This window comes from Syngnathus acus, chromosome 21, assembly GCF_901709675.1.
Source record: "Syngnathus acus chromosome 21, fSynAcu1.2, whole genome shotgun sequence".
In the NCBI taxonomy this organism is placed as follows: Eukaryota; Metazoa; Chordata; class Actinopteri; order Syngnathiformes; family Syngnathidae; genus Syngnathus; species Syngnathus acus.
Window position 1 is genome coordinate 9,571,827 of NC_051105.1, and position 27,487 is coordinate 9,599,313.

At 41.3% G+C, this 27,487-nt stretch overlaps 1 protein-coding gene across 6 annotated transcripts in view; it reads right to left on the minus strand.

Moving 5' to 3' along the window:
• The window catches only part of map2 (microtubule-associated protein 2), a 30,881-nt gene continuing 3,394 nt past the window's right edge, over positions 1-27,487 (minus strand). The window contains exons 2-19 of one of the 6 annotated variants that reach the window (XM_037240367.1): positions 23,905-23,956; positions 20,061-20,183; positions 17,216-17,485; positions 16,156-16,245; positions 15,930-16,004; positions 13,917-14,132; positions 12,780-13,067; positions 8,478-11,795; positions 8,161-8,388; positions 7,750-7,887; positions 7,177-7,238; positions 5,425-5,554; positions 5,306-5,362; positions 4,887-5,194; positions 2,119-2,211; positions 1,527-1,608; positions 1,050-1,162; positions 1-864 (exon numbers count right to left, since the gene is read on the minus strand). In XM_037240367.1, the coding sequence (XP_037096262.1) occupies positions 643-864; positions 1,050-1,162; positions 1,527-1,608; positions 2,119-2,211; positions 4,887-5,194; positions 5,306-5,362; positions 5,425-5,554; positions 7,177-7,238; positions 7,750-7,887; positions 8,161-8,388; positions 8,478-11,795; positions 12,780-13,067; positions 13,917-14,132; positions 15,930-16,004; positions 16,156-16,245; positions 17,216-17,426 (5,631 nt within the window). In that variant the 5' untranslated portion in view covers positions 17,427-17,485; positions 20,061-20,183; positions 23,905-23,956 and the 3' untranslated portion in view covers positions 1-642. Of the gene's footprint in view, positions 865-1,049; positions 1,163-1,526; positions 1,609-2,118; positions 2,212-4,886; positions 5,195-5,305; positions 5,363-5,424; positions 5,555-7,176; positions 7,239-7,749; positions 7,888-8,160; positions 8,389-8,477; positions 11,796-11,923; positions 12,755-12,779; positions 13,068-13,916; positions 14,133-15,929; positions 16,005-16,155; positions 16,246-17,215; positions 17,486-20,060; positions 20,184-23,904; positions 23,957-27,487 lie in introns of those variants that run through there. The other 5 variants (XM_037240369.1, XM_037240370.1, XM_037240368.1 and 2 more) reach the window with 5 other exon arrangements.

Consider the following 27,487-nt stretch of genomic DNA (forward strand, 5'->3'; position numbering starts at 1 on the left):
GGGCGGGAGAATCAATTCATGTTTGTCATACATGACTGAACTTTTGCAATCACACAGGAAATTTTATTGATGGTCTTCCTTGGAAATGCTTTAAAGGACATGTAGATGGGTAAGAACCTGTATTCTTATACTCGTTTCTATATATATATATTGATATTTGTTTGGACATATATATAGATGTATTAGGAGGAAAAGAATAACGAGCAGTAAGGGTACTGGGCTTATTAAGTAGTCTGCCGTCCATGCACGTTAGCAAGAACAACACGTGCAGCGTGATGTGCGGGCCACATTACTTCCACGTACAGAATATGGCCACAAGTAAATAAAAGCTAATCGCTTTTTTTAAAATGTAGACCCGAGATCAATAAGGCCGATATGAGGCGCTTCCCGATCCCCCATTTGTATGTACAGGTAATCCCATTTAGCACTACAGGTGAACTATTCTATGCAACATCATTCAAAAGGAGAGGGGGGAAAACAGACAGATAAAGAGAAGCAAAAGTTTAGGAGTCCCTCCTGGTGGGTCTTTGAGATGTGAAGCAAAGTTGTGATCACCCTGAGTGGGCCCCAAGGCGGCGGCGAGTGGGTGAGTGGTAGGTGAAGAGCTGACAGGTTCAGGGTAAGAGCATCCGCGATGCATGTTCACAAACCCTGCTTGGCCAGAGCGGCGGTGACGTCCTCGGCTAAGGTGGCTAACTGCGGCGAATCCAACATGTTGAGGCTGCCGGATGATGAAAGGTGGCTGTCCCGGTGGCGCTGGGGCGACATGGAACGGGACCGGCCCGGCGACCGGACGATGATGTCGGCCCCGTGGTCCACTCGGGCCTTGGCGTGGTCACGGAATGTCAACTTGTGGCTCTCAATCTAGCAAGAAACAAAAGACTGGTTTTGATATTATATATTTTATATATTAAATATCATATATATATATATTTTTTTCCCTTCAATCTTTCTTAAAGGTCATCAAATGAATCCACACAAGCTGATAAAATATTTTTCAGGCTGACCCAGGGTCAAATGCATTTTTTTTAATATATATATTTACTTACTGTGACACGACCTCCTCCTGGAGTATGGTGAGCATTATCCAAGGATCCCACCTTGGCTTGGGCTTTGTCTTTAAAGTCCAACTTTACACTCTCAATACGAACGTTACCGCCACCTGAGCAGCAATAACACGTTTTACAAATGGGCACATTCAGAACAATGGATAACACCAGCAGATGGAGCTGCAGCACCCGAAGCTATCCACGTAGAAAGAGAAAAAAAAATGATTTTAGCTTCATTTTAGGCTATCTGGGAAAATTGGTCCGCGTAATATCCTGCAAATAATCACCGCCGTTTCCTCTGAGTGACTGCAAAAACTAATGAGTAAAAGGTCCATGAATGAAACATCAGGTGAGGAACCAGACTCATTATTTTCAGTTATGAGATTTCCACCATGACACAAATATTAAGTTTACAGACTCAGACAAAGCCAAATGATTCTTGGAATTTTTATGTCGTGTTTGTCGAATGTGTGTTACCGGGGCGATGGTGAATGTTGTCTAATGAGCCACACTTTGAGGTCACGTGACTCAGGTCAATCTTCTTGTTCTGTATCTGTATCTGCAAAGGAGAGCAATTGAAACAGGTTGTCAGATTAGAGGGCTTGCTGATGTGGAAATTTAAAAAAAATAAAAATAAAAAATAAACATTCTGTGTTGGATCTATCGGCAATTATTTTTTAAATGATGTTTTTTTTATTATTATTTTATATCGTTTAATTTTATTTATTTTTTTACTTTTTTAAATGTATTATTATGCAAAAGAAGGAGGCAAAAAAGACAATACCAAGACATGACACGTGTCCCAAGTGTTCTTAACCCACTCCATACTTAATTTTGCTTCGAATACCCAAAAGCTTTGGCAGCTGTTACCATGGTAACCCACTGCTGCCATGAGCAACTGAAGGAAAGCTTGGCAAAATGACAGTTTTGAAGCAATACAGCAAAGATGAAAATCAAGCTTTGATTTGCGGACAAGCCAGCATCACCCGGGTTGGCACAGCCAAACAACACAAGGACACAAAAGTGGCACAAACACTCAGACGATGACTTTTTGCTGCACAAGACTCACATTGCCACCTCCTGCTGAGTAGCCCCTCCTGTCCAAGGACCCACACCTAGACTGAACATGGCTATAGTCCGTCTTAACGCTGGGGATGTGGACCTGCAGGATGGAGGTGCGTAATGAGCTGGGAATGGGCTTCAGCAAGCTTTCTGAAATCTGCATTCTTCAAAAGCCTCATAAATATATGCACAGGAGTCAGTCAGTCAATTATGCACTCATAAATAGGTTTGCGCCCACTCGAGAAATCATGGTGTCACGATGAATCATGTTGGAAGCTCTGGATTTAGTACGGAGGTGTCCAAACTGTAATTTTCCCAGTACAAATAATAATAATAATAATAAAATTAATTTTAAATTAATATGTTTTAAGCACAGTTTTTTCTTCCTATATTGAAAAACGATCTGTGTTAATTAAAGTTAAAGTCTTAGCTTGCACATGTAAAATGACGCAAGCAGACACACCCGGACAAAAGCTGAAACTATTCATTTAACTAGCAAGGATGCTAATATCTCAGCATTGTCTAAAGACTTTTGAAGCTGCAAAAGGAAAAAAGCAGGAATGAAATGCAGACAGAAGTGTTGGTGCAGCAACAAATACATTTCAGCCAGCGCGGGGAAAAGCAGTGCAGCCACACTGACAGAAAATAACACAGTACAAATTAGAATACATATTGCAATTTAGTCATTTGGCATGGACAGGGTAGAATTGAACCAGCCGAATATCTCACAAAATAAACTAATATGTCTAACACCCCAAAACCAAGGTCACAAGATTCAGTGTCTTCCAGTTGGAGGTCACACACAGACTTCAACATTGATGACGTTATCCACGACAGCATACAAATGATGACAATAGTGATAAAACATTAGGGTCACACATGTCACCTTTAAGCTAGTCGGGAATTTTACACGGAGGAAAATATTCAGCTGGAACCTACAAGAGGAAACTCGTCGGCTCCGGGGAAGGACGACAAGGTGAGGGTGAAGGTGTTTAAACATTAAGGACTACATACATTGCCTCCACTGGGAGGTTGCTTCAGATTATCCTTGGAGCTGCATTTTGATTGTATGTACCTGAAGTCCAGCTTCTTGTTTAGAATATGATTCTAAAGAAAAACAAAAAGGATGACATGGGGATGAAAATGCTTCTATCTAGTCGGCCACTACCATTGTTCCGAGAACGAAATTTGAATGTCCGAGGCTTGTTCAGACTCAAACAATCCAGACGGAACATTTTTATGCCACTTCATGATTTTGCTCATTTATTGCTGTTTGCGTTTTCCTCCTACATCATACTGACGCCTCATTCTTTTATATCACCTCAGGACATGAGCAGCCTTTTGAGTTGATGTGTATATTTTTAACTACGCATTTTGAGACTGCCAAGAAAAATATAACCGCTAATTAAAAGCTGCCTTGTTGTTGTCTCCAAGAGCTTCCTTTAATTACTGTGGTCTATCACTGTGCATTTCATGTTTAGGCAGTGACCTGGTTTTATGGATAGTATCGGGTTTTAGCAAGTATAATTACAATGTTTAGGCGCTGAAAAAGTCATTAATTGTCACACCGCGATGTAATGAGATCCAGAATGAGGGTTGAATGGAAAATTCCAGGCAGTATAAAGAAATTAATACAAAGTGGCGTCATTTAAAAGTGGTTATAATTGTGGTTAGAATTTGCAGTGGATTGGAAATTTTTTGTCCAAATCACATAACATAAATAAATTATTTAAAAATAAAATAAAATCTATTTTAAACAGTTCTTTTAGTCAGGAAAAACTTTGGAAAAATTATAGATAAATTATTAAATTTAAATTATAATTAAATTACTAAATATAAATAATGATATCAGAAACATCTCTCTGCAGTTCTACACCACCGCAGACTACAATCACTTTAATACCGAGGACTTTGCATTCAGCCCTCATTAAATTAGCCTAAACAAAATGCAAATTTTATCACTTAAAATTGGTTAGCTCTACATTCATTGATCTGAAATAACATTGAGCGATCCAATAGGGTTTGCGTGCTATTCATTTCTAATGTACGATGCTGCGGTGTACCAGCAGGCCTTGGGTCCAGGTCATACTGTGAGCCGCTGACAGACATAACGTCAAGGAGATGACGCGTAGCACCGAGTTCCAGATCCAAGACGAAGCCTTGTGTTTGGCTTCGACTGCCATTATTTGCTCCTTGTGCTTCTATGGTGACAAATTAGGTTGCAGGTCAGTGGCCAGGTGAGGGACTCTGGGGACTGCAGGGCGCTCTCTTTAGGAACTACAAGGTCAAGGTTGGGATGATGAAAAATTACGCAAGGGACTGCCTAACCACACACACAAGCCACGCTATTGAGACTACTGCCATCTAGAGGTGAAACAAGCTTTGTACAACAGTATCCTCTATTTATAATTGTGTCGAAATGACAGATTTGCATTCGGCATTTGACTTACACTTAAAGCTGAGCTGACATTATTCGAGGCTGGCTGCGCAAAAAGTAGCACATAATGAAGAAAAATCATCAACACAAGCCATTGCTCTTAATCAGGTCAGTAAGGAAGATTTTGTTAATGACTGCGGAAAAAGTGTTCATTGAGCCCGCCGTTCTTCAAACAACCACTGGGATAATAAAAAATGTCAAAATTGTGCTTGTGAATGGGGAATGAAAATGCTGACGTTCACTATTGATGAAAGGTGACCATGTCAAAGATGAGTGAACTAAAATACATCCTACGACCCGAAAGAAACACACAGTAGTTAGCTAAAATTGGGGCTTACCTGTCCGCCTTTGGGCTGGTACTTGATATTATCTACGGAGCCGACCTTGGAGCGAACTTTCTTGAAGTCGGGTAGCGGTTGGTTAAGGACGCTCAGCTGCTTGGGAGTGGTGGCGGGGGATTTGGGCGGGGTGCGCGCCACAGCCACCTTCCTCTCATGGGACATCAAACTAAGGGAGCGTGGAGTTCCCGGCGTCCTTGAGGATGATGAGCAGCTGGGAGGGGTCCCAGGGGTCATGGCGCTGGAGCCGGGGGTACGCGGCGTTGAGTGGCCACTACGGGCTGAACGGGAGCGTAGCGGCTCCGAGACTGTGGGGAAAAAAACAAGGATAAACCCCAAATGTGCAGTAAAGGGTGTGGTACCACCATAGAATTTTTCTGGGTTATGAAAGCCATGAAATGAAATTGAATTTACTCCACCTGTCATACTAGGAGCTCGACCAGTCCTTTGCTCTGCCCTCATCACAGCACGGCAGGCTGATAGGGGAGACATGTCAGAGTTTGTTCAAGGCGGGTTTTGTGGTCCGGCGGCAGCTTACTTGTGGGTCTGCGGGGAGCTGTTGAACCAGAACTAGTGATGGAGGTTGAGCTGTCCTCATGGTCATGGTATGCACGGCGATTCAGAGACGAGGCTTGCCGCGGCATAGAAGGACTTTGCGATCTACCATCCTATCAAATAAATATAAAAAATATTTTCATGGCCAGTGAGACTTTAGGTAACTGGTTTTCAAAATATGAACACATATTTTTCCTTTTGTATCCTTGCAGCGTCTGCCACATTGCCTTACATATCTATAAAAGTTGTAAATATTGACTGTGGGGATGGAAGAGGTCCATCTAATGATGTAATCATTGTGGGCATGAAGGTGTGTGTTTTTGCAAAATGCTGAGCATGCATGAATCATCTAGTGTTTCTCGATTTGATTCATGGAGCTCTTTGAGGAGGGATGAATAATCAAAAATAACTCAAACATAAATCTGAACAACCAGCTGCTTTGTGACTGATAGCAGAAAAGGACATGAAGACTATAAACAAAAAAAAAGAAAACACAAATTTGTGTTCAAATTAATACTTCATTATCGTTCTTCAGTGACATTTATGATATGCATAAAGGCCGTTATTTTTTTTTATTTTATTTTTTTTATTTTATTTTATTTTTTTTTTTAAGAAAATCATGGTACAACAAAACCAACAACAGGACTGACCGACAGTAGTGTGTTTGTACTGTGCTCTGGTCATTTCGTCAAAGAAGGGATAATAGTCCTCTTCTCTTCTCTTCTTGACTGACAATGAATGTGATAGTTTAATACAATCAGCAAATAACAAAATGCGTATTACAGGTAATATTTTATTTCACAACACTTTGCCTTGTTCCTTTCGTCTCTGCTGTTCACTTCAAACACGCTCCATACGAACGCAATGCTCTCGTATCAGACGCTTGCTCGATCATCTGCTCGTTTGCTGTCACAATGTACCCTACACAAATCCGAAACATTTGTTGCGGCTCCGAGTCACGACGAGGGGCAAGTTCTGGTTTCCAAGGGTGTTTTTATTCCTCTTCAACGTCTCTCCCATACAGAGCCGCCTTTTTCACATGTCCGCACGTCACTTTCCTCTCTTTTCATCTGATCGCGGTGGTGCCTTTATGGGCAGTCGGAGAAATCAACGGCAACAAAAAAAAATACATCCAGCCTAGTTAAGACCATACCAAAGACTATAAAAATGGGACCCATTGCCTCCCTGCGTGTGTGACGATCATTGGGACTTAAAAAAAACAAAAGAAAAAAAAAAGAATTGGGTGCGTATTATACATGGGTACAGGCTTTTTTCCAGCATCAACATGCCATTTTTAGGGTGCGTATTATACATGGGGGCGCATTATACACGGAAAAAAACGGTAAATGTCACCGGGTGATTTAGCACCTACACTGTGACTTTAAACACTCATGCGAAGAAACCCATTAACTCAAAAGTCAACACAGTCATGGTAAAAAAATAAAGAAGCATTGGAGCAAACATGCAATTATGTGATAATTATGCAAGGAGAAAACCTTTCAGCTTTCGCTTCAAAGAAATATAAAATATTCCCCAACATAATTGGTTTTCTATTTGACACATGAGTCAAGAGACAAAAATGATCAAGGTACTGAGTTGCTATGGTAATAAGATGCCGAGCGTATTGAGGACAGTTGAGATTTTGAATCTAATAATCCACAGAAAACACAATCTGAAAGTTTCTAAATGGTGCCAGAGGCCACTGATACTGTTGACGTTAATGGAATTTACTCACCAAGGCTCTGTCGCAAGACCGCCTAGCAACGGTGAGAGGCTGACGACTGTCGGAAAGTGGCTCTAAAAGACAAAAGTACAGACTGTATGTTTCAAGACTTGAATAAAAAAATAAAAAAAATCATGCAACAAGTGGGCAACATTTGGGTTAAACATAACTCATGTCTAAAAAGCAATCTGATTGATATTTTCTGTACATGAAATACAAAGTATGGGTGAGAAGCATGCAGAGCATGAGACCATGACAAATATTTTAAAGAGTGGTGAGAAAGACAACAACAAAGATGAAGATAGAAATGAAGCCAACTAGAAAGGTAACATGATTTTTTTTTATTATGTCAAAAAAGTAAAAAACAGACATAAAGAAAATAATACAGAGAAAAATGCAAGTAAGCACAAGTGTCAGTTTTTCAAGAGTGACCTAATTAAATGAATTCCAAACATCGACACGTACAAATGAAGAGAAGATGGAAGACATTGGTGGACATGGAAGACATTGGTGGACATAGAAGACATTGGTGGACATGCCGGTGCAGAAAAGACCACACGCATGACAGAGAAAGCAAAGTATCACCTGTGGGTCTCCTTCTAGGACAGGAATGATGCTGGGTGGGACGGCCCTGGCGGACAACTTGTTTGGGTCCAATCCTCTTGGACGGGGACAGAGTCTGAGCCTCCATTTTTTTGGTAAACTCCGTTTGCTTTATCACAGCTATATCAATCGGCCGCAGGGAGACATCGATAAGTGAATGCCGAAGAATAAAAACAACAATCGTTTTTTTAACAATTCCTCCAGTTGAGTAAAATTAATCTGGACATTATCATTAAAAAACAAAACACGTCATGCAAGACAATATCCGATTGAAGAAAATCCAAGTTATGAATTATGTGTTTTGAAAGAATCTAAAATCAGCCCTGACGCAAAACAGGAGTCACGAATCGAGTTGAGTTAATCGAGTTAATCGAGACTGAAAAAGGAAAGAACCTTTTTTCTTCTCCCGAGGGATGCAAACCGGTTCCTTGCGCAGTGGCTTGCGTTCAGGAGTGGCGAGTCGGCCTTTAAACCGCCCGCCTTTAGTTTTGGGCTTGCCGGACTTTTCGTGCTTCTCTACTCTCTTCTGCTGCTTAGTTTGGAGCTCAGTGGAGTCTTTGACAGAGCTGGGCACCTTGGGCAAGGGTTGGATCTGCTCTGTAGCCATGCTCTTGTCATCATCTGCGAAAAAAAAAAGAGGGTTGGCATTATGTCAAAATTATTTTCAGGAAATAAACAATTCTGACCGACGTGGTTTTCCAAGGCCTCACCTTGTGTGTCCACCCAAGAACTGTCCAAGATGGAGTCGTCCATGGTGGTTTCATCTCTGTCATAACTTTCTGTTGGAGCTTCTGTTTCCTCAGGTTGAGACACGGGGGTCTCAGGAACCTCTTCGAAACTGGCAGCCTCGATGTCGGCCTCCTGGGCCAACTCCACGGACTCGTCCTCGTCGTCATCCTCGTCATCGTCTTCCTCCTCTTGCTCTCCCCCGCTGGGTATACACAAGGCTTCAGGTGGAGCGGAGAATCGAACACTGTGTCCCGGTTCATCCGCTTCATCGATGGTTTGGACCACAGTGATGAAGTCATCTTCGACCGTCACGACGGATTCGATGGCGGCGCGAGTTTCCGTGATCTCCTTGACCGCTTCGGCATTTTGCTCTTCTTTCTGTTCCGCTTTTTCGGTTGGTTGGACTTTGTCTATTTCGGTCACTATTTTTGTCTCTTCGATATGCTGCGTCTCTTGTTCAGGCTGATTTTCCTTCTCCCTTGACTCGTGTCTTTCCTTTTCCTCTTTCCTTGCTTCCTCTAACTTTACTTGCGCTTCCCTTTCCTCTTTCTCTTTCTGTTCTTTGGCTCTCCTCTCATTTTCAATCCTCGTCTTCTCTTCCTTTTCTCTCAACTGCTTCTCTTGTTCTATTCTTTCTTGCTCAACTCTTTCCACCTCTTGCCTTTCTCTCGTTTCCCTCTCCTGTTTTTCTTTCTCAATTTTCTCTGCCTCCTCTCTTTCTCTGATTTCCCTCTCCTCTTTTTCTTTTCTTTCTTTCTCTATTCTCTCTGCCTCTTCTTTTTCTTTCAATGCCTTCTCCTGTTTTTCTTTCTCCATTTTCTCAGCCTCTTCCCTTTCTTTGATTTCCCTCTCCTCTTTTTCTTTCCTTTCTTTCTCTATTCTCTCAGCTTCTTCCTTTTCTCTCAATTCCCTCTCTGCTTTTTCTTTTCTCTCTTTCTCCATCCTCTCAGCCTCTTCCTTTTCTCTCAATTCCTTCTCTGCTTTTTCTTTCCTCTCTTTCTCCATTCTCTCAGCCTCTTCCTTTTCTCTCAATTCCCTCTCTGCTTTTTCTTTCCTCTCTTTCTCTAATCTTTCAGCCTCTTCCTTGTCTTTCCTTTCTTTCTCAATCCTCTCTTCCTCTTCCCTTTCCCTCTCCTTGTCTTTCCTTTCTTTCTCAATCCTTTCTTTCTCTTCCTTTTCTTTAGTCTCCTTTTCACGTTTCTCCTGCTCTTCTTTCTGTCTCAATTGCTCTTTCTCATTGTCTTCCTTTTGAATCCTCTCTGCCACATCTTTTTTCTTTCCTTCCTTCTCTTCACTTTCTTTCGTCTCATCCACTTTCTTTTCAGTGTCTTCTGGAATTTTCTTTTCTGTCTCAATCTTTATTTTCTCCTCAACTTTATCAGGCTGTTCTCTGGCATTTGTATCAGTTTCTTCTTTGGATTCTTTGGTTACGGTTAGCACTGGTGACAGTGCTCTTTTCGGGGAACCATAAAGTTCTTTTTGTTTGAGCTTGGACGGTGAGAGAACCGGAGAAAGTAGTTTATCATCGTCGATATTGCTTTCAACTGAAGAAGTGGGTGAAGTCTTGACGGGCCTAGCAATGCGGTCCTTGGCCACCCCCGTTAACTGGTAAACATCTTCAGCATCCACCTCTTCATAGGCTTCCTGGTGCACCAGCTTGACCTTCTCCCGAAGCTCCTGCAACTCTCGTTCTTCCTCCAAACTGAGAGGCCTTCCCTCCATCTCCAGTTTGCGGATCTGCCTCTCATAATCAGCAATCTCGGTTTCAGAAGCAGATCCTTCGCCGCTAGCTTGTCGCTCGGTCTCGCTTCCTGACCGCCCACTTTCTTCTAGAGTCACCGTGACGGTGGGTGTCACAAACGACTCCATTGGCGGGGCAGAGGATTTCACCTGCTGACTTGTATTCAGCTGGTCCTTTACGTTGCTTTGACTTTCTTCTGAGGAATCTTCTCTCTCCTTTTCTCTCGTCTCATTATCGTCACTGACAATCAGGTCTAAAGTCGGGGTCTTGTCTTCCACAGATGTGTCCCTAACCGCTAGTTTCCTGGCTTGGGCAGCAACTTTCTCCTGAAGAACAGCTGGAGTGAAGACCTGTGCAGAAGTGTTTGTTGGGCTGACCACATCTGCAGGGGACGGCATAGGTCCAGAGTATTCACTGAAAACGCAATAGCCCATCTCTTCCAGCTGACTGTCACTCTTTCTTATTCCAGGACTTTGTTCACCTGAACCCAAGCTAGAAAGCAGGTCATCAGGGAAGGCTTGAAATGACTTTTGCCGTCCGAGTTCTGGTTCAGCTGCCTCAGATGACAGCCGTGAACGGGGTCCGGCAAGGTCTAGCATCTCAGGCAAGTCTTGAGCCATGACGGTGTTATTCGTAGGACTGCCCTCGCATGGTTTTGGTGACTCGGGAGACTCGGGTGACTCGGGGTCAGGGCTGGGGTTTGAAACGGCTTCAGCCATCCTCGGTGGAGATGAGGAATCAGAGGTGATGGAAGCTGCTGTCTCCAGGATGAGTGGAGGGAAGGGAGGTGGTTTTTCTCCAGAAGGAGTAGTGATCGGGAGGTAATCTGCAGACTCGTCGAGACTTCCGCTGGTGTGCGTCATGATATCTGCGGCCAATGGCGAGAACTTGCTCGTTCTACCTTGGCTGTTGCGATCCATTGCTCCGATTGTGATGTTGAGGGAGTAGCTCCTTTGGTCCAAAGCCAATTTACCCGGGGAGAGCTTGCATTCATTCCCCTTGTCTGGAACTGGGAAATCTTGAGTGTCAGCGTTTTGGGTTTTAGGACTCTCCTGTACTGACAAACTAATCTTCGGAGACTTGGAATCAACAGTATTGGTCTCACTGAGTCTGCTCAGTTCATAATAGCCTTCACCCTTACCTTGAGGGGACACAAGAGCATCAGTGGCTGATGTTTCAAAATATGCTGACATTGCATCACTGGTCACGTTTCCTCCTTCAGCTTTGACTCCCATTGAGGAGAAATCAGAGGGAGAACCGAGGCTGCTGAACTCAACGACCTCCACGGATGGTTGCTTCTCTGACACAGTGATGGGCTCACCGTAGATGGGCTGAAGCGTGATTGACTTTGCGGGTTCTTTGGCTTGAGTTTGCACATCTGGAGGTACAAAAGATGGCGTATCTATGGTGGGACTCTCCGGTACCATTCGTTCTCCAGCAAAGAAGCCTTGGGTCTGTTGCTCCAATAACTCCTCTGGACGTCTCTCTGTTCCGATGCTGTCTGGGCTCATGGAACCACTTTTCTCACTTACGGCTTTTTCCGAGTCCATCTTCACAGCTGAAAGAACATCTGTAAGTTGGTCGTTATGAAGACAATATGAAAAGTTTTTGCTTTGGCATGCGCTGATATTGATTTGGCCAGGTAATGGGCGAATAAAACAGGCAAAGCTCTCCTCTGAAACTTACAGCACAATGAAACAGCCATCACCGAAGATGAGCGGCGAAAGAATGAGGTCCGCCAAGTCAGAGATGGATGGAAATATGGCATGGTATGTCATAATGCCGGCATGAGGCAACTGTCAGGCGGACTGATGAAAAACAAACAATAATTCATGGAATGGATATCCATGCAAAAGTCGATATAACATCAAATGTCAGTTATTCTTTGTTAAAATTGAGAGACACAAATGTTGACTTAGTTTTTGGTCAAATGATCATGCTAGTTAATGATCTCAAAATTTGGAGGAATACTAAAGAATCCTGGTTGTGAATACCAGATGGCTATAATAATAAAAAAAACTAAACCAGATGACTTGGTCATTTGATAAATACTGAATAATTAAAATATACAACAATAGATATACATTTTATTAAAAAACGAGAGCCAACATGAAAAAAAAAAAAAAAACCCTGCCATCGCCCTGCCAATGAGTGAACACTAAAATAATTACATTAATGCAATGCTCTGGTATACCAGCACCAAGCCATCGGTGTAAACATAATGACAGTCTTGGAAGCTTCTAGCTGGTGATCAAAAGCATGATTGCAAGTGCGACACGTAATCATACCAGGACAAAAAAGAGCCAGCCCCGAACAAGAGCAACGAGAAGAAAACACAGGCATAACAACATGTGACTTTTTTTTTTTTTTTTATCCACTAAGAAGCCTGTGTTGCCTTGCAGACACAGCAATGCAGGGGGCCAATGATTTGCCATTCCAGCTGACTGACGCTGGAATTCTCCTGCTTCTCCATACATCCGGCATTCGTATACAGTGGACAAGCTTTAACATGCAGGCAGGGTGCACAAAGAGGAGGACACACCTGTCTCAGGGCTTTCCTCCTCACCCTCTGCTTCCAAAGAACTTGCTGCAGGAACACTAAGTGCCTCAGCCGACCCCAGGTCTAAATCCGGGGCCTTGTCTATGTCCTCTGCCTGTTCTAAAACTTCCGCTTCGGGGATGTCCAGGTCAGGCTCTTCCCCGCTCCATTGCTGCTCATCAAGAGCTGCCTCTGCACTCTCCTCCTCATCCTCTTCCTCATCCTCATCATCCTCCTCTTCAACCTCCTCCTCCTCCTCGTATTCAGCTGTAAGAGCCTCCATGGTCTCTTCTTCTCCAAAACAAGGTGAGAGGGGAGGGGGGACACATTAAGACTACAGGCAACACAGACTTGGGCAGTGTGAAAACAGAACTAATGAAGGGACACTTTGAGATGATCCAAAGTGTTCACAGATACATCACACATAGGCACAGGTATTGCATGTAAGTATATTTGATATATTTTGGCTTTTGGGATGGATGGCACTTCTGAGGATTTATTTTTCATGTCCTTATGAAGAAAAATTTGGAATATTTTTCTTTTCATTCTCACCACCAGTCCCTTATCAAATTTACTTTACAAAAACAAAAATGATTGGTTATAGATAATCAAACTACACTCCAGGTCACATTCTTCAAGACACTACTAAAGAGTAAACAAGAGCAAACAGCAGCAGACATTTTTTCATAAGTTTGTGAGGATGTGTTTGCCCAGTCAAATGATGTGTTTATAATTATATAAGAGTGAGGTCTTGTGTAGGTAATTAATTGATATTATATAACCTTCTTACAGCCACCGAAACCGTACACCTTATCACCTAATCCTATTTTCATTGACGGAACCTCAATAAAACTCTCCTGCTATTAAGCATGATTGCAAACACAAGTGGCAATGACGGGCAAAGTAAACAAGAACATGACGTGTTACAATTCTGAAATCTCTCAGATTCCCAGTAAATGGACATCACAAGGACACGCAAACACACAAAGATGAAGGACGGAGTGACGAATGGAGAGACGGAAAGGGGGGTGAGACGCCCCCCTGACGAAAGCACAACACAGATGAGGGAGATGTTCAACGGAAAGTTAAGGGGTGGTGGAGGGGTTGATCGACGGCAAAGAGGAACCGTGCGTGGTTCACCTTCAATCTGTCTAAAGGCCACAGCCTGCCCCATGGGGCGGGCGCCCGAGTGCGTCCACTCGGGGCTGAACAAGGGGTGTTCATAGTACTCCTCGTCGGAGTGGTAGGGGTCGTCCTCAGGCACAGAAACTGAGATAGAGGGGGCGAGGAACTTGCACCTCTCCCGAGAATTTTGGAAGCGGCGGAGAGGGCCTGCCTCCTCCTCATCCCCTACATCTACAAACAAGACAGACACAAGGAGAAGAACTGCAAGGGAAATCTGGACACGCACAATGAGGAAGAAATAAAAGAGGACGTAAAAAGGGGCGTGGGGGGTGATGTAACACCTCAAACGAAAATATCCATTTTAAAAATTAGTCAGCACTTTTGTCTGTTATAGAGAATGAAATAATACAAAATACAATATCATGAAAATAATCGGATAAAAATGTTTGCTGACAGATGTTTTTTTTCAGTACATTGAATTCTACTAATTCTACTGTCATGTTTATTGCTTGCTTTTAAAATGAATAAAATCTGCAAATGTTTTTTCTTGTCAGGAGCTTTATGGTATCAAGGGATACTTTAAAAATGGACATTTTCTGTATAAGAGTTGAGGGGCAAAAGAAAATGGGCTCATTGCAAAATAATCTCCAGTTCTAAATATATAATTAATTTTCCAGTTCTGGGACCTCTTTTTTTAATTAGACTTTTTCTCCTTTTAATGTAATATTATTCATACACAGCGGTGTGCAGTAAAAAAAAAATTCTAGAACACAGCAAAATCTACGAATGCTCAAACCGCTATAAAAGTTTAATTAGGCCATGTATATATCGGAACACAAGTTATTTCTTTTGAAATGTAAAAAAAAAAAATCAAAGGCTTATACTTGTCTGTTTAGTCGAACCTATGCATACATGTGGTAGTTTACCAAACCACTCAAGTTTCATTCGCAATATCCCCATTAAATATGACATCACGGCGCTTGCTGTAGATGCAAAGAGCCCATTGAACATCAGTAAATAAAAAGTCAAGCAAATCAGAAAGGGGGTTACAAAAAATGACATGACACACAGACATTGATGGGGTGATGACTGTTAATAGCAACTGATTAGAGACCAAGATTGACTTTTTTTTTTTTTAAGAAAATGACTAAACCTCTATTGCTTAGTTAAACAACTGTATCAATGCTCAATGTGATCAGGTAGCGTAAGTAAACAGCAACAATACTAAAACAGGACTTATCCAACAACCTAACCAAAGCGCAATATGTATCTATCGTCAAATGTAATTCTGCTGCCGTAAACCCATTCTAACGTATTTATTGTCTTTTTAGGATGCCTTTGACCTAAAAAAAAATCTGATTTTTAATTATCCTTTAGTAGACAGTCAAGCATGATAAGACACTATAAAAACAAATTCACATCTATCTTACCCAAACAAACAATTCACTCACATTTAGGAGATGATTTTGTCATACATTTAAAGGATCATTTATATCAGCACAATCAAGCTAAAATAATTAGCTGCGTTACTAGAACTTGCACAATTCTCACCAGCTTCATTCCTAATCCTATTTTGTGACTTACTCCACAAATGTTCGAGTCAGGTCTACAGTGCTGAGCCATGAAGGCCCAGAATCACACACACAAAAACACTGACAGCTGCCCAAAAAAAAACCACCATGAAGAGACATGTAAGAAAGAGAAAGTTGTCAGATTAGTATGTGGGAAGACTGTGAGGTATGCTGGTTGTTAGAAGGGGAAATGGTAGGAAACAATGATTCAAATAAAACTCCTCCTCTAGAAGTAAATGTTGAAGAGACAACCTGCGTCAGCCAGTCATTGCTTTAAATTAAGGAGGATGGAGCATGCGAAAATCTGTGACTGAAATAAAGAAAAATTAGCTAGTTATGATCTCTGGATGGTCTGTCGGGACAGAGTCTTCCCTAAAATCTCGGCAATTCGTGATGCAACAGGAGGAGGGGTCCGTTGGATGCTTATACAGAGTACATTTGGCATTTTTTGGCCTACCTTGCTCAAGAGGGCCAAATTGTTCCGCAGCAGGTGAAGGAGGCGGTGACGGAGGTAAATTGGTGGTGTCTTCGACTACAATGAAAGATGAAGATTGAAGATGACTGTTTTTTTTTTTTGTGGGAACATATTCCCCACGATAATTAGAGGTTCAGTATGTTTGAAATTGTAAAAGGTTCGTAATGTTGTTAGCAGTAGATATTTTTTGTGAGCGTGTATGGCAAACCTGATGGCAGCCTTTGACTCTCCTGTTCCCCCTTTAGCACCGCCACTGCTTCAGCAGTCACTTCCTGCACGATTCTTGCAGACACTTGCTCTGAACACAGAAACAAACAGAAAATTGCTCTCAATAATAACAATAATAAATGGTAAAGATGAGAATGTTTAGGCAGAAATTATACAAAGACACACAATGGGAGAGCAAAAAGAGCGGCATTGGATGCAAAACCAGTCAGCATCCAAAATGTGTTTTTAAAAAAAAAAAGATTGTTTCCTTGACAACAGACTGGTGAGCATATCAAATGGAAACACGCAAAATGTTTTGAATGTGAGCAACATTCTATTTTTATATAGAATTTTTACACTAGAGTTGTTTGTAGCATGTTGCGCTTGACCTCTTTGAGACCAAAAAAAAAGCCGACATAGTGAGCTCCAGCTTTAACAGAATGTCAAGGGGGCAATTTAGTGCTTCAGAGGTTCTTGTTGCATCTGAAGAGCTGACTCTCGGAAGGCTCAAGGCTGGGGGGGATTAGCCAACGTCAGCGATTCTCTGCCACAGCATGTTGGAGTCACCTCTTAGTAGGGATGGGGATAAAAATTGATTAGTCAATTGATTGTTTCTTGAGAATCTTGTTGATGGTGTGGAATTTTTCACAATCGAGCGTTCAGCTAATGTCTCAAATAGCAAGAATCGCTTATCGTTAAGTTGAAGTCATGTGGTTAACGGCGCCAATAATGCGAGCGGAAGGCAAAACTGAACAAAAAGCAAATCGGTGGGAGACTTGTTGTCATGGTAACACAACTGCTGCACCATCATTTCTGTCTCCGGGGTGTCGGTGAGGGTGATCTGGGAGCTGAGGGGTAACATTGTAATTATAGCACGTTTAATAACAGCTCTGATTCGGGTTGGACTCGGTGTGTTGCAAACCCACGCAACGATGCATAACACGCCGACTACATACGTGTGCAAGGAAAGCCAACACATCCACGTATGGACTGTGTCGACACACTACGATGTTTTTGTAAACAAGCCATCTGCTGAGTTGTAAAAGAGAGATCACACATACCTGCAGTTATAGCATGAGCACCAGTTAACTCCCCATCAAAGCCGTTCTCCCTCGCGGAGAAGGGGGCGGAGGTCGGGTGAGCCCCACCCGTCTGGCACGTCCTGTACGAGGAAGATGAGAAACCATTGGCCCCGTGGGTACCGGTGGACTCCTGGCCCCTGGAAGGGTCCCACTGAGCGGCACCGTCTTCTGGCTGTCGGTCATCTGCCATGCTAGTACGAGCTCAGGATAGGGGAGGGAGGGGCGGGCGGTCGAGGGATGTCTCTCCTTCTGTGAGATGGGAGGAGAGGCAGACATGGTAACAAGTCAGCAGGTTATTAAAAGTTAGCAACGTCAGCTAAAGACCAGACTTTTATTGCAGTGTTAAAAAAAATCAACCAGTAAAACATAATGAATGTCTCAGAAACTCACAGTCGTCAAATAGAATACCAATGGATCGGTCTACCTGCCAGAAAACGCTTACGTTGAATATTTAATGAAGAGTGTTTAAGCTCCAAGCCGAAATGAATAATTGTCAAGATTTGCATGACTCAGCTCGACAGATACGGGAGTGACAGCCCAATAGAGACTCTGCAGTGATTCCTCTGCTCAGAACGTCTCGTTTGAAGGTTCCTTGACTGTCACAGCTCGTCTTTCACCACTGTGACCCTGCTCGGGGCTTCAACTCAACAGCACTCCTATTTATTGAAAGTCGTAAAATATCAAAATGAGGTTGTCAGTCTGTCTTGGTCCTGCCGGTATTTGTGTTTGGTGGCTGACCTCCACTTCCGACTTGATCATCCTTAGTGGTGGACTGGCTGTGTACATTTTTCCAGCCACAATCTCAATTTTGACTTGATTTTCATCCGTCTGTTAAACCGAGCTACAAAATAGAAAGCAAAATGAATTAATGACTTCTTTGGTTTTGTTTTCCCAAGCGAACCATTTCCTGCCGCAAAATATTGAACATATTGCAGAGCGCGTCACACGAGAGGTGTTGCACAGACAGACGGCTGACTGAGCTGCTCTTTTCACCTGATGGCACACTGACGATGCAATTTTTTTTCCATGACTGAATCAGCACTCCCAAATAACACTATTTTGAGCTTAAAATATAAGTTTAGATGCTTTGTGATGGCTTTTCTTAGAGAAGCAGCATTAAGCAAATGGCCGTCCGGCAGAACAGATGTCCTACTGGAGACATTCAGCACAGAAGGTTCACCACCTTGTTGAAGGGCACCTTAACCATAATTGACATGAGGTGGAAGGGACACATTTCCCGGGATGACACAATCTATAAGGAATGACCGGCCCGGTCGATAGAGTGCCGACCGTCCTGACGGTACCAGCCGGGTTTCGGCTCAACCTAGTGAAAGAAAATAATATTTTTCCTGGTGGTGCTTATATGTGTCATTAGTCTAATTTCTTAGCTTTTTTTTTTTTACCCACGAGTCTTTCTCCCACCTGTTATTTCTTCCTACCTCTTTACCTTCCTCCTAGTATCGTCCTTCCACCTACACACTCCTCCCCCGGCTTCCATCAGCCTTCATCTTTCCCCTCCACTCTAGTTTTTTTTCCATCTCCCTCCTACGTTCTGAAAACATTCACATGCCAACATCTCAGTGTGCGTGCGCGCGTACGTCACGCAGATGCTGCATTGCAGGGCTCTCCTCTCACTGCAGGAGTTGGAGAGCTGCAAAGGAGCTTACCAGGCATGGCCTCTTTTTCTAATAATAGTCATAAAATTTCTACCTGGAGTTATCTGCTCAAAAATGACAAATAGGCCATGAGATAGCCTATCATAAATTTTGAATGCAAAAAAGCAACGCTGTCAGGGAAGCTAAAGCGAGTTTAAGCGGCCTGGCGGGTGTCCTGGCCTAGAAAGGTTCCCTTGCTTCTGAGCCAGAACGCTACTGGGATCAGATTTATATTCACAGTATAGCAGTGTATACAGGAGTGTGCTCCATTTAGCCAAAAGTAGTGCTTTGCTGCAATTTTGCAGCATCTTAGTGTCTGGAAACTACATCGCAATAAGTTGAGGAGTTTTATTTAGACAAAAGTAGTGCTTAGTTATATCTTATAGCATCTGGGTGACAAGGAACTACGATGAAAGCGCTTTGTTGAAACTAAAAAGGTGCTTTGCCATCATTTTGTGGCTTCTAGAAGTAACCTCAAACCTTTTTAGTGGAGATGCAATTACTTCTGAATTATCAATAATTTGATTATCTTGTGACGGACGGTTAAAAATCTTCCTTCATAACAGGTGATGGTGGATGGTGCGAAGTATTATTTCTCTTATTCCATGTAAAAAACAGATTGTCTCTCCAACCCCATTTGTAGACTTGTAGCTTGTGATTCAAAAGAAAACCGTACACCCAGCCACAGGCCTTCATCCAAATTAAACAGACTCCATGCAGAAAGCAGAAAATAAAAAGGCTCTTATCCAACCCCCGTCAGCAATCTCGCTAGCAGGAAATTTGTGCAGGAAACAATGAGAGCCCATAAAAGCGTGACTGGCTTTCAGCGGACCTTGGTGTTGATCGTCTCACTAAAGCAGCTCTTCTCTTCCCACTCAATACCCACTTCCCACTCAGCTCTGAGCAGCCTGCACTCACATGTACATCCACCCACATGGCCACTGCTTTTGTGGAGGTAACAGACAGCCACTCTCTCGCTCTCTTTCATTCCAAACAAAGTGTTTCTTTTTACCTATTTGACAGGTATACAGCACATCTGGGAAGTGTGGAAAGATAAGTTCAGCCAATAGCCCAATTATAGAACCAAATGTTTATCATTAGGGAAAATATCAAATCGGATTGCATCAAGGGAGCACCAGCATTATAATAAATAAGGAAAAAGTGTTTACCTGATTCGCCTATGCGGGACTTGTAAAGGAATCAAAGCCAAGTCGAAAAAAAACAATTCCCTCGTTCCTTTGAAGAGTGTTGCGCCGATAGTCAAAACCAAAAGTGTGACTTCCTCAATGAACCTAGAAATGATAAAAGGAAACAAAAAAAAAAGGTTTGGAATTGGTGTCCATTGTAGTCTACATTGATGATAACACAAATAAAGGTTCATTTTTGTTCCGCGACTACGCTACAATTTTTCGTTCAGGTATTCATAAAGCAGCCCTTAAATGCAGAACTGCAACATTGAAGTCAGCCTTTCCTCCTATTAGACAGTGATAAGAAGCGTTCTGATACCACTGTCATGCTTGTACCATAAATAAATCCCCAAAGTCAGAACAGGCCTAGCATTAAGCCTTCACTCGATTGAAACACTCTCTTGACGAGAACGCAAAATCCACTTAACAGTGCCTCGCAAGCTCACAGAGATGGTGTGAAGTGCTTGAGGCTTCTGCCAGTCAGTCTGTACAGGTATAGTATTTAAGACTTTCAAACAGCTATTTTCGAAGCAGCGTCTAGGGCTTCTTCCTTCAGGGTAATGTACAAGCTCAAAAAGCAGAAAGATTTTTTTGGGGGATACATTCTTGTTCTGCTAGCAAGCAGTGCACTTTTTAGCCACTGCTGTTGGGATGGAATCAATTCACATTGCAATATTTTGTTAATCGATTATTCTGTTATTTATTGAAGAAAATTTTACTTTGCATAAAAGTGTGTTAGAAAAACTTTCTTTCCCCCATATATTGTTCCGCAACCAATTATTTTGCTTTATTTGATATTGTTTAGTGATTAAAAAAAAAGAGGGATTTTAAAAGAAAGATATGAAAGATTAATGAATAATTCTGTTGGGAGGCTAACAGATGAATTTGACAATTTTAAGATTAAATAAAATGGCTATAAGCTATTACTCAATTAAAATAGTTAATTTATTAATTTGATAATTGATTTGTTGTCGATTAATCGATTAATCTTGTTCATCATGACGGATCATTCCAACCCAATTCGTAATACAGGAAATTTACAGAGTCTGTAGGTCGGACTTAATAACCAAGCAAATTAAATTAAAATGCGTTAAAAAAAGTGCAAATCCAACCAAAGGGTGACTCAGCAGCGGCACCGCAAATGTTTTCCTATTACTGAATGACAATGAATGACGTTTGTCCTTTTACCACACAAAACAAAAGACGACGTAGGAGCTCTGTAGGAGAGAGTCAAGAAAAGGGTGCAGTAATCTCCCAGGAACACTGCCAAGTAATTTCACTGCATTCAACTCAAAATCTTTTTGAAGTGCTTGAAATACACAGTAATTCATTTCAATTCAAGGGCAATGCGGGATACTTTAACCGCCTTTGACTCAGCATGAGACTTGGTTTGACTGTTTTGCTGTTTTTTTGTTTTGTTTTTACAGTCTTCATTAATAATCTATTTGTGTGTGTTGCTGTATGACTTATTTTTTGCTCCGTGGTTGTTTAATAGTGCTCTAAAAATACAGCTGAGTTGAGCCGGGTTCATATTGACGTTTACATGAATATAGACATAGTGATTGAAAATATTCCCAGTGTACTCGCATGAGCTTCATTACTTGCAAGTGTCGTAAAATACTGCAACAGAGTAGTTTTTTTTTTAATTGTTGAGCAGCTTCGCTGTCATAATTTTTATGTGTGAACACACACACACAAGCACTTTGTTCTTCTCATGGGACTACACATCCAGCAGCCACCTGTCAGTTTTAATGCGATCAGCAGAGTGTACAGTGTGTGTGTATGTACTTATGTGTGTGTGCATATGTGTGTTTGTTGATGCTTCAAGTGGGGACTAACAGGACATGTGCATGACTGATTCATAAAGCAATATGTTTTTATAAAACTGTAGTTGTAATTACAAAAAAAAAGCTAAACCTTTTGGGGAAATGAGATAATTGACTATAAAAAGTGAATGTGGGTGAGTTTGACGTGCAAACGGGGGAACTGATCCAGTAAGTAAAATCATTTAAATTTACGTAAAATCGGAAAAAAAAATCCATGTTATTATTTTAAGGGGCTTTTTGAGTGGGAACCTTTATAAAGAAATACAGATGTTTAAAAACGTATTGTTTTGTCCACTGGCAACAATTGGAAGCCTGTAAACACAAATGTTGTATTTTTACGAAATGTCGCAATACTTCTTTCATGCAAGGCTAATATTTACCTCTATTAGTCTAGTCTCCCTTGTCATTAACCTGCTCTCCCCCAGGAAGAACGCTACGACGAATGCTTTCATGTGTGTAAGCAACTACTTTTGCTCATTAAAAAAATATCCCATTCACAAAGCTCCCAGTGCCCTTAGGTTGCATCCACATGCCATAAGAGAAACACATTGTTCATTATCACGAAGAGCTGTGTAAATGAGCTTCAGAACTTCTGTGCAAACACAATAGAATTTCAGGAAAGCCCAAAACACTTTCACGGTTTCTTCATAATTCACACTTTGTAGCCAAGCAGACATCTTAATGTTTATTTTTATGGAGTTTGATGAAAAAGTAAGTGGAAATTACTTGAAGAAAACAGCTGAACCAAGCTGGTTTTAGATGCCAAGCGTCTTACTCAGCAGAATCACAAAAACATCACACCGGATTCACTAATGTCCATAAAACAAGATGTAGCTTGCTAGAATTAGGGGGGGGCACACATTAAACACACCAATGTACAATAACATACAGTGATGGCCTTGAAAATATTTTTCTTAATGTGCAGCAGATAAGGAATGAACCTGACTGACAGATATGAAGTGAGATATAAGAGAATATGACGAGGGACGGAGATGAGAAAGGATATGTGGGTGGAAAAGCTCAAGAAGACAGACAGATAAATAAAAGAGGATAGCTGGCGGTGGGTCAGAGCCATTATCTTGAGGACAGAGCAAACCTAATGAATAAACATTAACTTGTTATCTAATACTATTTTTTCAGATTAAACTAAAGCCACATGATTTGAATTCAAATTTCTTTCTGGAATTCTTTTCAAATGAGCATTATCTGATGGAATAGCAACCACAACATGGCGATCATATGAGTCAATACTGAAACACAATTCTTTTGATTTTTTTCAGTTTTGTTGCCAGTATTTGTCAAAATGAATCGATTAATCGACAAAAAAGCGATTAAATGAATTGCCTCTTATTTTAGTAATTGAGTAACAAAAGATTGTCCAAATCTGGTTATTTCAGGCTATCAAAAGTAATAATTCAGTTTTCTTTGGTCTGTCATAAAAGACAAATAAACTAATTTATCCTTTGTGTTTAATCAAAACAAGACATAAAAACCTGATTTTATTTTTGAAAACAGGGATCATCAAGCCTTCTTGTGTGCTATTTTTTTCTATTGTTTTTTTTCCCATCAATAAATAATACCAACAAAACAAAAATATCTGGTTAATAAATACTACAAATGTATTTAATACATTTTATCGCAAATAAAATTGAATCTGAATATTCGATTCATTCAATTAATCGATCAAATTCTAGAATTCGATTCTAGAAATACTTGAGAGTGACAGCCCTAGTTGCCATAATCCAGATCACTTTACACCTGCACCCTTGACAGGTTGCCAACCAATCACAGCACACATATGGACAAACATTCCCACTCAATGTGGTAATGGTGCAGCAAATGTACACATTGCCGCTGTGGCCCGCCATTAAAATTGCTTTTTGCAGCTACCGGTTATATCATGACGCTAACGGCGCCTTTTAGCAGCACAGTGACGCAGCAACTTTACAGCAGCACATACTGATGCAGAGAGGAACAATGAGGAATAAACGGAGACTCACCTGGCAGACTGCGATACGGTCCGTGACTCAGGGGAAAGCTTACATCCGAGTCCTAGAAAAGTGACAGTGGAAAACGGGTAAGAGCAGTTGTGAAGGTAGAGAGACAGATTTGCCGCTTGGTCCTTTGGGAGTGCGGTGGCAGGTGGTGTCTCTTAATACACGCGCACACAAACACACACAAAGCGAGCACCTTCAAATCTGCACGACAGATGGAGAGAGGATGAAGTGGAAGCTGAGGGGAGAAAGTAGTAATCAGTCAATGGTAGAGAGATAGTTGAAGTCGCAAAATTGGGGGGTTGGGATTGTCTGTGTGTGCTGTCCACGGTTGTTAGTGTGACAACTGAAATACAGATCCACTTTCCTGCTGCTGTCTTGTCACACACACACACATGCACACACACACACAACGTATGAAATGCCTCATTAAGGGCATAAGAAAAGCGGTCTGTCTGGTGAGGCACGATTCTGCCACTACGGTAAGACGTAAAAAGGTTATTGATAGCACTGCGATTGCCAGGAACAACTGTGTGTATCCTGACAAATAAGTACACACATGCTGAATCAGTTTGCATCTTTAAATTGAAGTGTTCGAGGCGTTGTGCAGCAGGACAAGACACAACATACCTCAGTTCAAACTGTTTGAAAGGAGAAATAAACAAAATGTAGGTTTTAGAATGGGCAAGTGATAGACCAGAATTGAATTGAGAAATGTGAAGGGAAAAAAAATGGATTCATGCTTGTAGCTCATCCCTATCCATCCGGACAAGTTAATCTTTTTTCCCCCATTGAGTAGCATAAAATGCAAACTTGGAAAGTATCATTTCTTTTAACAGTTCGATTAAAGGTCATCTGGTTTTGTGAAGAAAAATAATTGTATAAGACTTGCAATTGACTGTTCTACTTTGAAGGACAAGCTGAACTTTGCAGCGCTGCAGTTGAATGCTGATGTGCTGCACTTTTATCTGCTTGAAAAAAGAAAGATTAGTTGACATTGGGAGGGGCGAGTTTCTTAACTTTTTCACTGCCAGCCAAGTTACCATTGGCAGTGAATGAGTTAATCAGTTAAAGAACCAATATGTCCTGACAGACATTTTATTTATGTATCTATAAAAACTTCAAATACAATGAAATGGAATTAAAAAGTCATACTAGCGATCCAAATGATAACAATGCCAGTATTCATTACGAACACACCAAAAGCAGCAAGCTTTGTTTTGATTTATAATATCATTACTAGGTATTTTTTGCACATACAGACACATCCGAAAATTTTAATCTAATCTTCCTTTAATATTTTTTAGATCACCCAGGTTTTGTGATGTAACATTATATTTACACGCACTTGTTCTTACAATAGGCCTCACGAGCTGTGGTAATCGAAATGTCAGCTCATATAAACGGAAATGAAAAGTGAATCGTTGTTGTTCTTGTCCTGTCCTGCCTGGGAGCGTCCGTCCTTTATTATTCCATTACACTGTTCTATACTGTATATTGCAGCGCTGAAACCACCCATCAACAAACACTTGAATGTAATCCAAAGTGGATGTCTTGTGTGGCACACACACACACACACACACACACACACACACACACACACACACACACACACACACACACACGTACATACACGTAGACACACACGATGCCATATGGGACTCACTGCAAATTGGATTCAGTGTTTGTGTGTATTGGAATCCCACTGACAAAAACAAAAGGTTTTACATTATTCATCATTCCTAAATTTCTAAAATAAATAAATAAATAATAAATAAAATAAAAAAACAGTTGGGTTGTTTCAATTTTTGGTTTCAGCCAAAAAGTCATTTTCATAAATGATCAATCATGTTTTACTGATTAAAACTGTCCATTAGAATGTCAGCGCGATTAATTAAGTCGTAGACCTATTGTGGTTCAAGAGACGAAGGTTTTAGGACGAAGCCGTTCCCATGAATCAATGTTTCCACTTAAGAGGCCCTGTTTCCTTTTTAGTTGAATCGGGCAGGTTACAGAGTTTAAGTTTTGGGGAAATTAAAGTTGTTAGGTTTCGCTAAAGTAAAAAAAAAAAAAATCCAAATTATCCACTGAGCAGTCTATTTAAAAAAGCTTTTGCGCAGTCATGCACTGCCTCGTAAAACAAATCAATCTGTATGATTCCAGAATCCTGCCACACATGCAACAAATCTGACCTTTAAAGACTAAGCAGATTGGTAATTATCTCCTTTGGGGGAAGGCAGGAGCCATAATTGGTTGGCTCATCTGATTTAGAAATTTGAACTCGTTTTAGGTTTTTAAGTAATTATCCTCCTCCGCGTTCACTTAGAGGAACATGCTCAGCTGCTTTCTCGCCAATGTGTGTTCTTATTTTCATTAGAATGGAGAAATTCGGATTCCTCGGGCTGTAAGGAACCATAAATCCATTAAGGTTGACCGATGAATCATCGCTAACGCACACAAAAATTATCCAATGACAATGCAGGGCTCATGATAAAGGCTATTTCACCACTTTATTATTGATTTGAAAAAAATAAAAATACACGAAAAAATGTGCTATTCAAAAGACATTTTTACCAACAAATTTGTTCATGTTTATTGTGTGCTGATGTCTGGTGTATTTGTACAATAGCGGTTTGCTCGAGGGAGTGGTGAAGCCTGCTGTGCGTGGTGATGAGCAGCCGCTCTGTTTCCATAGCAACACCCTAACTCCGTCAGTCTCCATGGCAACTAATAACGGCATTAGCTGATTCAGAAAATGTTCATCTCAAAAAGAATGATCGTTCTCACGGATGCCCATTCCAAGATGGCTGAACGTATCTTTTGTAAATATTCTTGTGATAACCCCCCCGCCCACCTTCGTCAACCATTGTTGTGTTTCCAATCATCAATCAAGATAGTTACCGTTAATGTTCAGACATCAAACCAATGTTGTGCATTTAGTTCATTTTCAATTGAATAAAAATGGCATAAAAAAGTCAAAGAAAAGACAGCATTTCCAAAACTATGCCACGCAAGTAGAAACTATTATCAGGAACTACGCCTCAAGCCACTAGATTCCTTCACTCGTCTCAGCCGTCTACTGCTGAAAACAAGATGAAGGCACATAAAACAATGTGGCGCAACAGAGCAGCAGTAATGAGCAAATCAAAGAGCACGAGAGGCCACAGACAAAAGGCAAAACGGCTTCCAGTGTAAAGTAAATAAGTCTAAAGACAATGACGACACTAAATGCGTGTTTGAAGTCGTCGCTAAGCAGATGCTAATTTCATGGAAGTCGTCAAAAGCGGCAAGCCAGCAAGTAATAATGAACTTGGCACGGAAATTAAGGTAATCTGAAACCTACGACCTCATGAAACCTTTTGGATTAAAATAAGAGGGTTAAGCGAGGTTAGGGTTTTCGGTGGCAACACTTGACTGGTTGACTGATTGCTTGCCAACCATGTCGCTCTTACCTACCCAATTCAGCAGCAATTTAGAAATTATTTGATATTCCCCATTGCAATACAGTGACATTGTAAGAATCCATTGCATAATGGAATTTTGCTGAGAAATATTTTTGGGACTCCAGAGAGCGTGGTTTGTTAGTTGT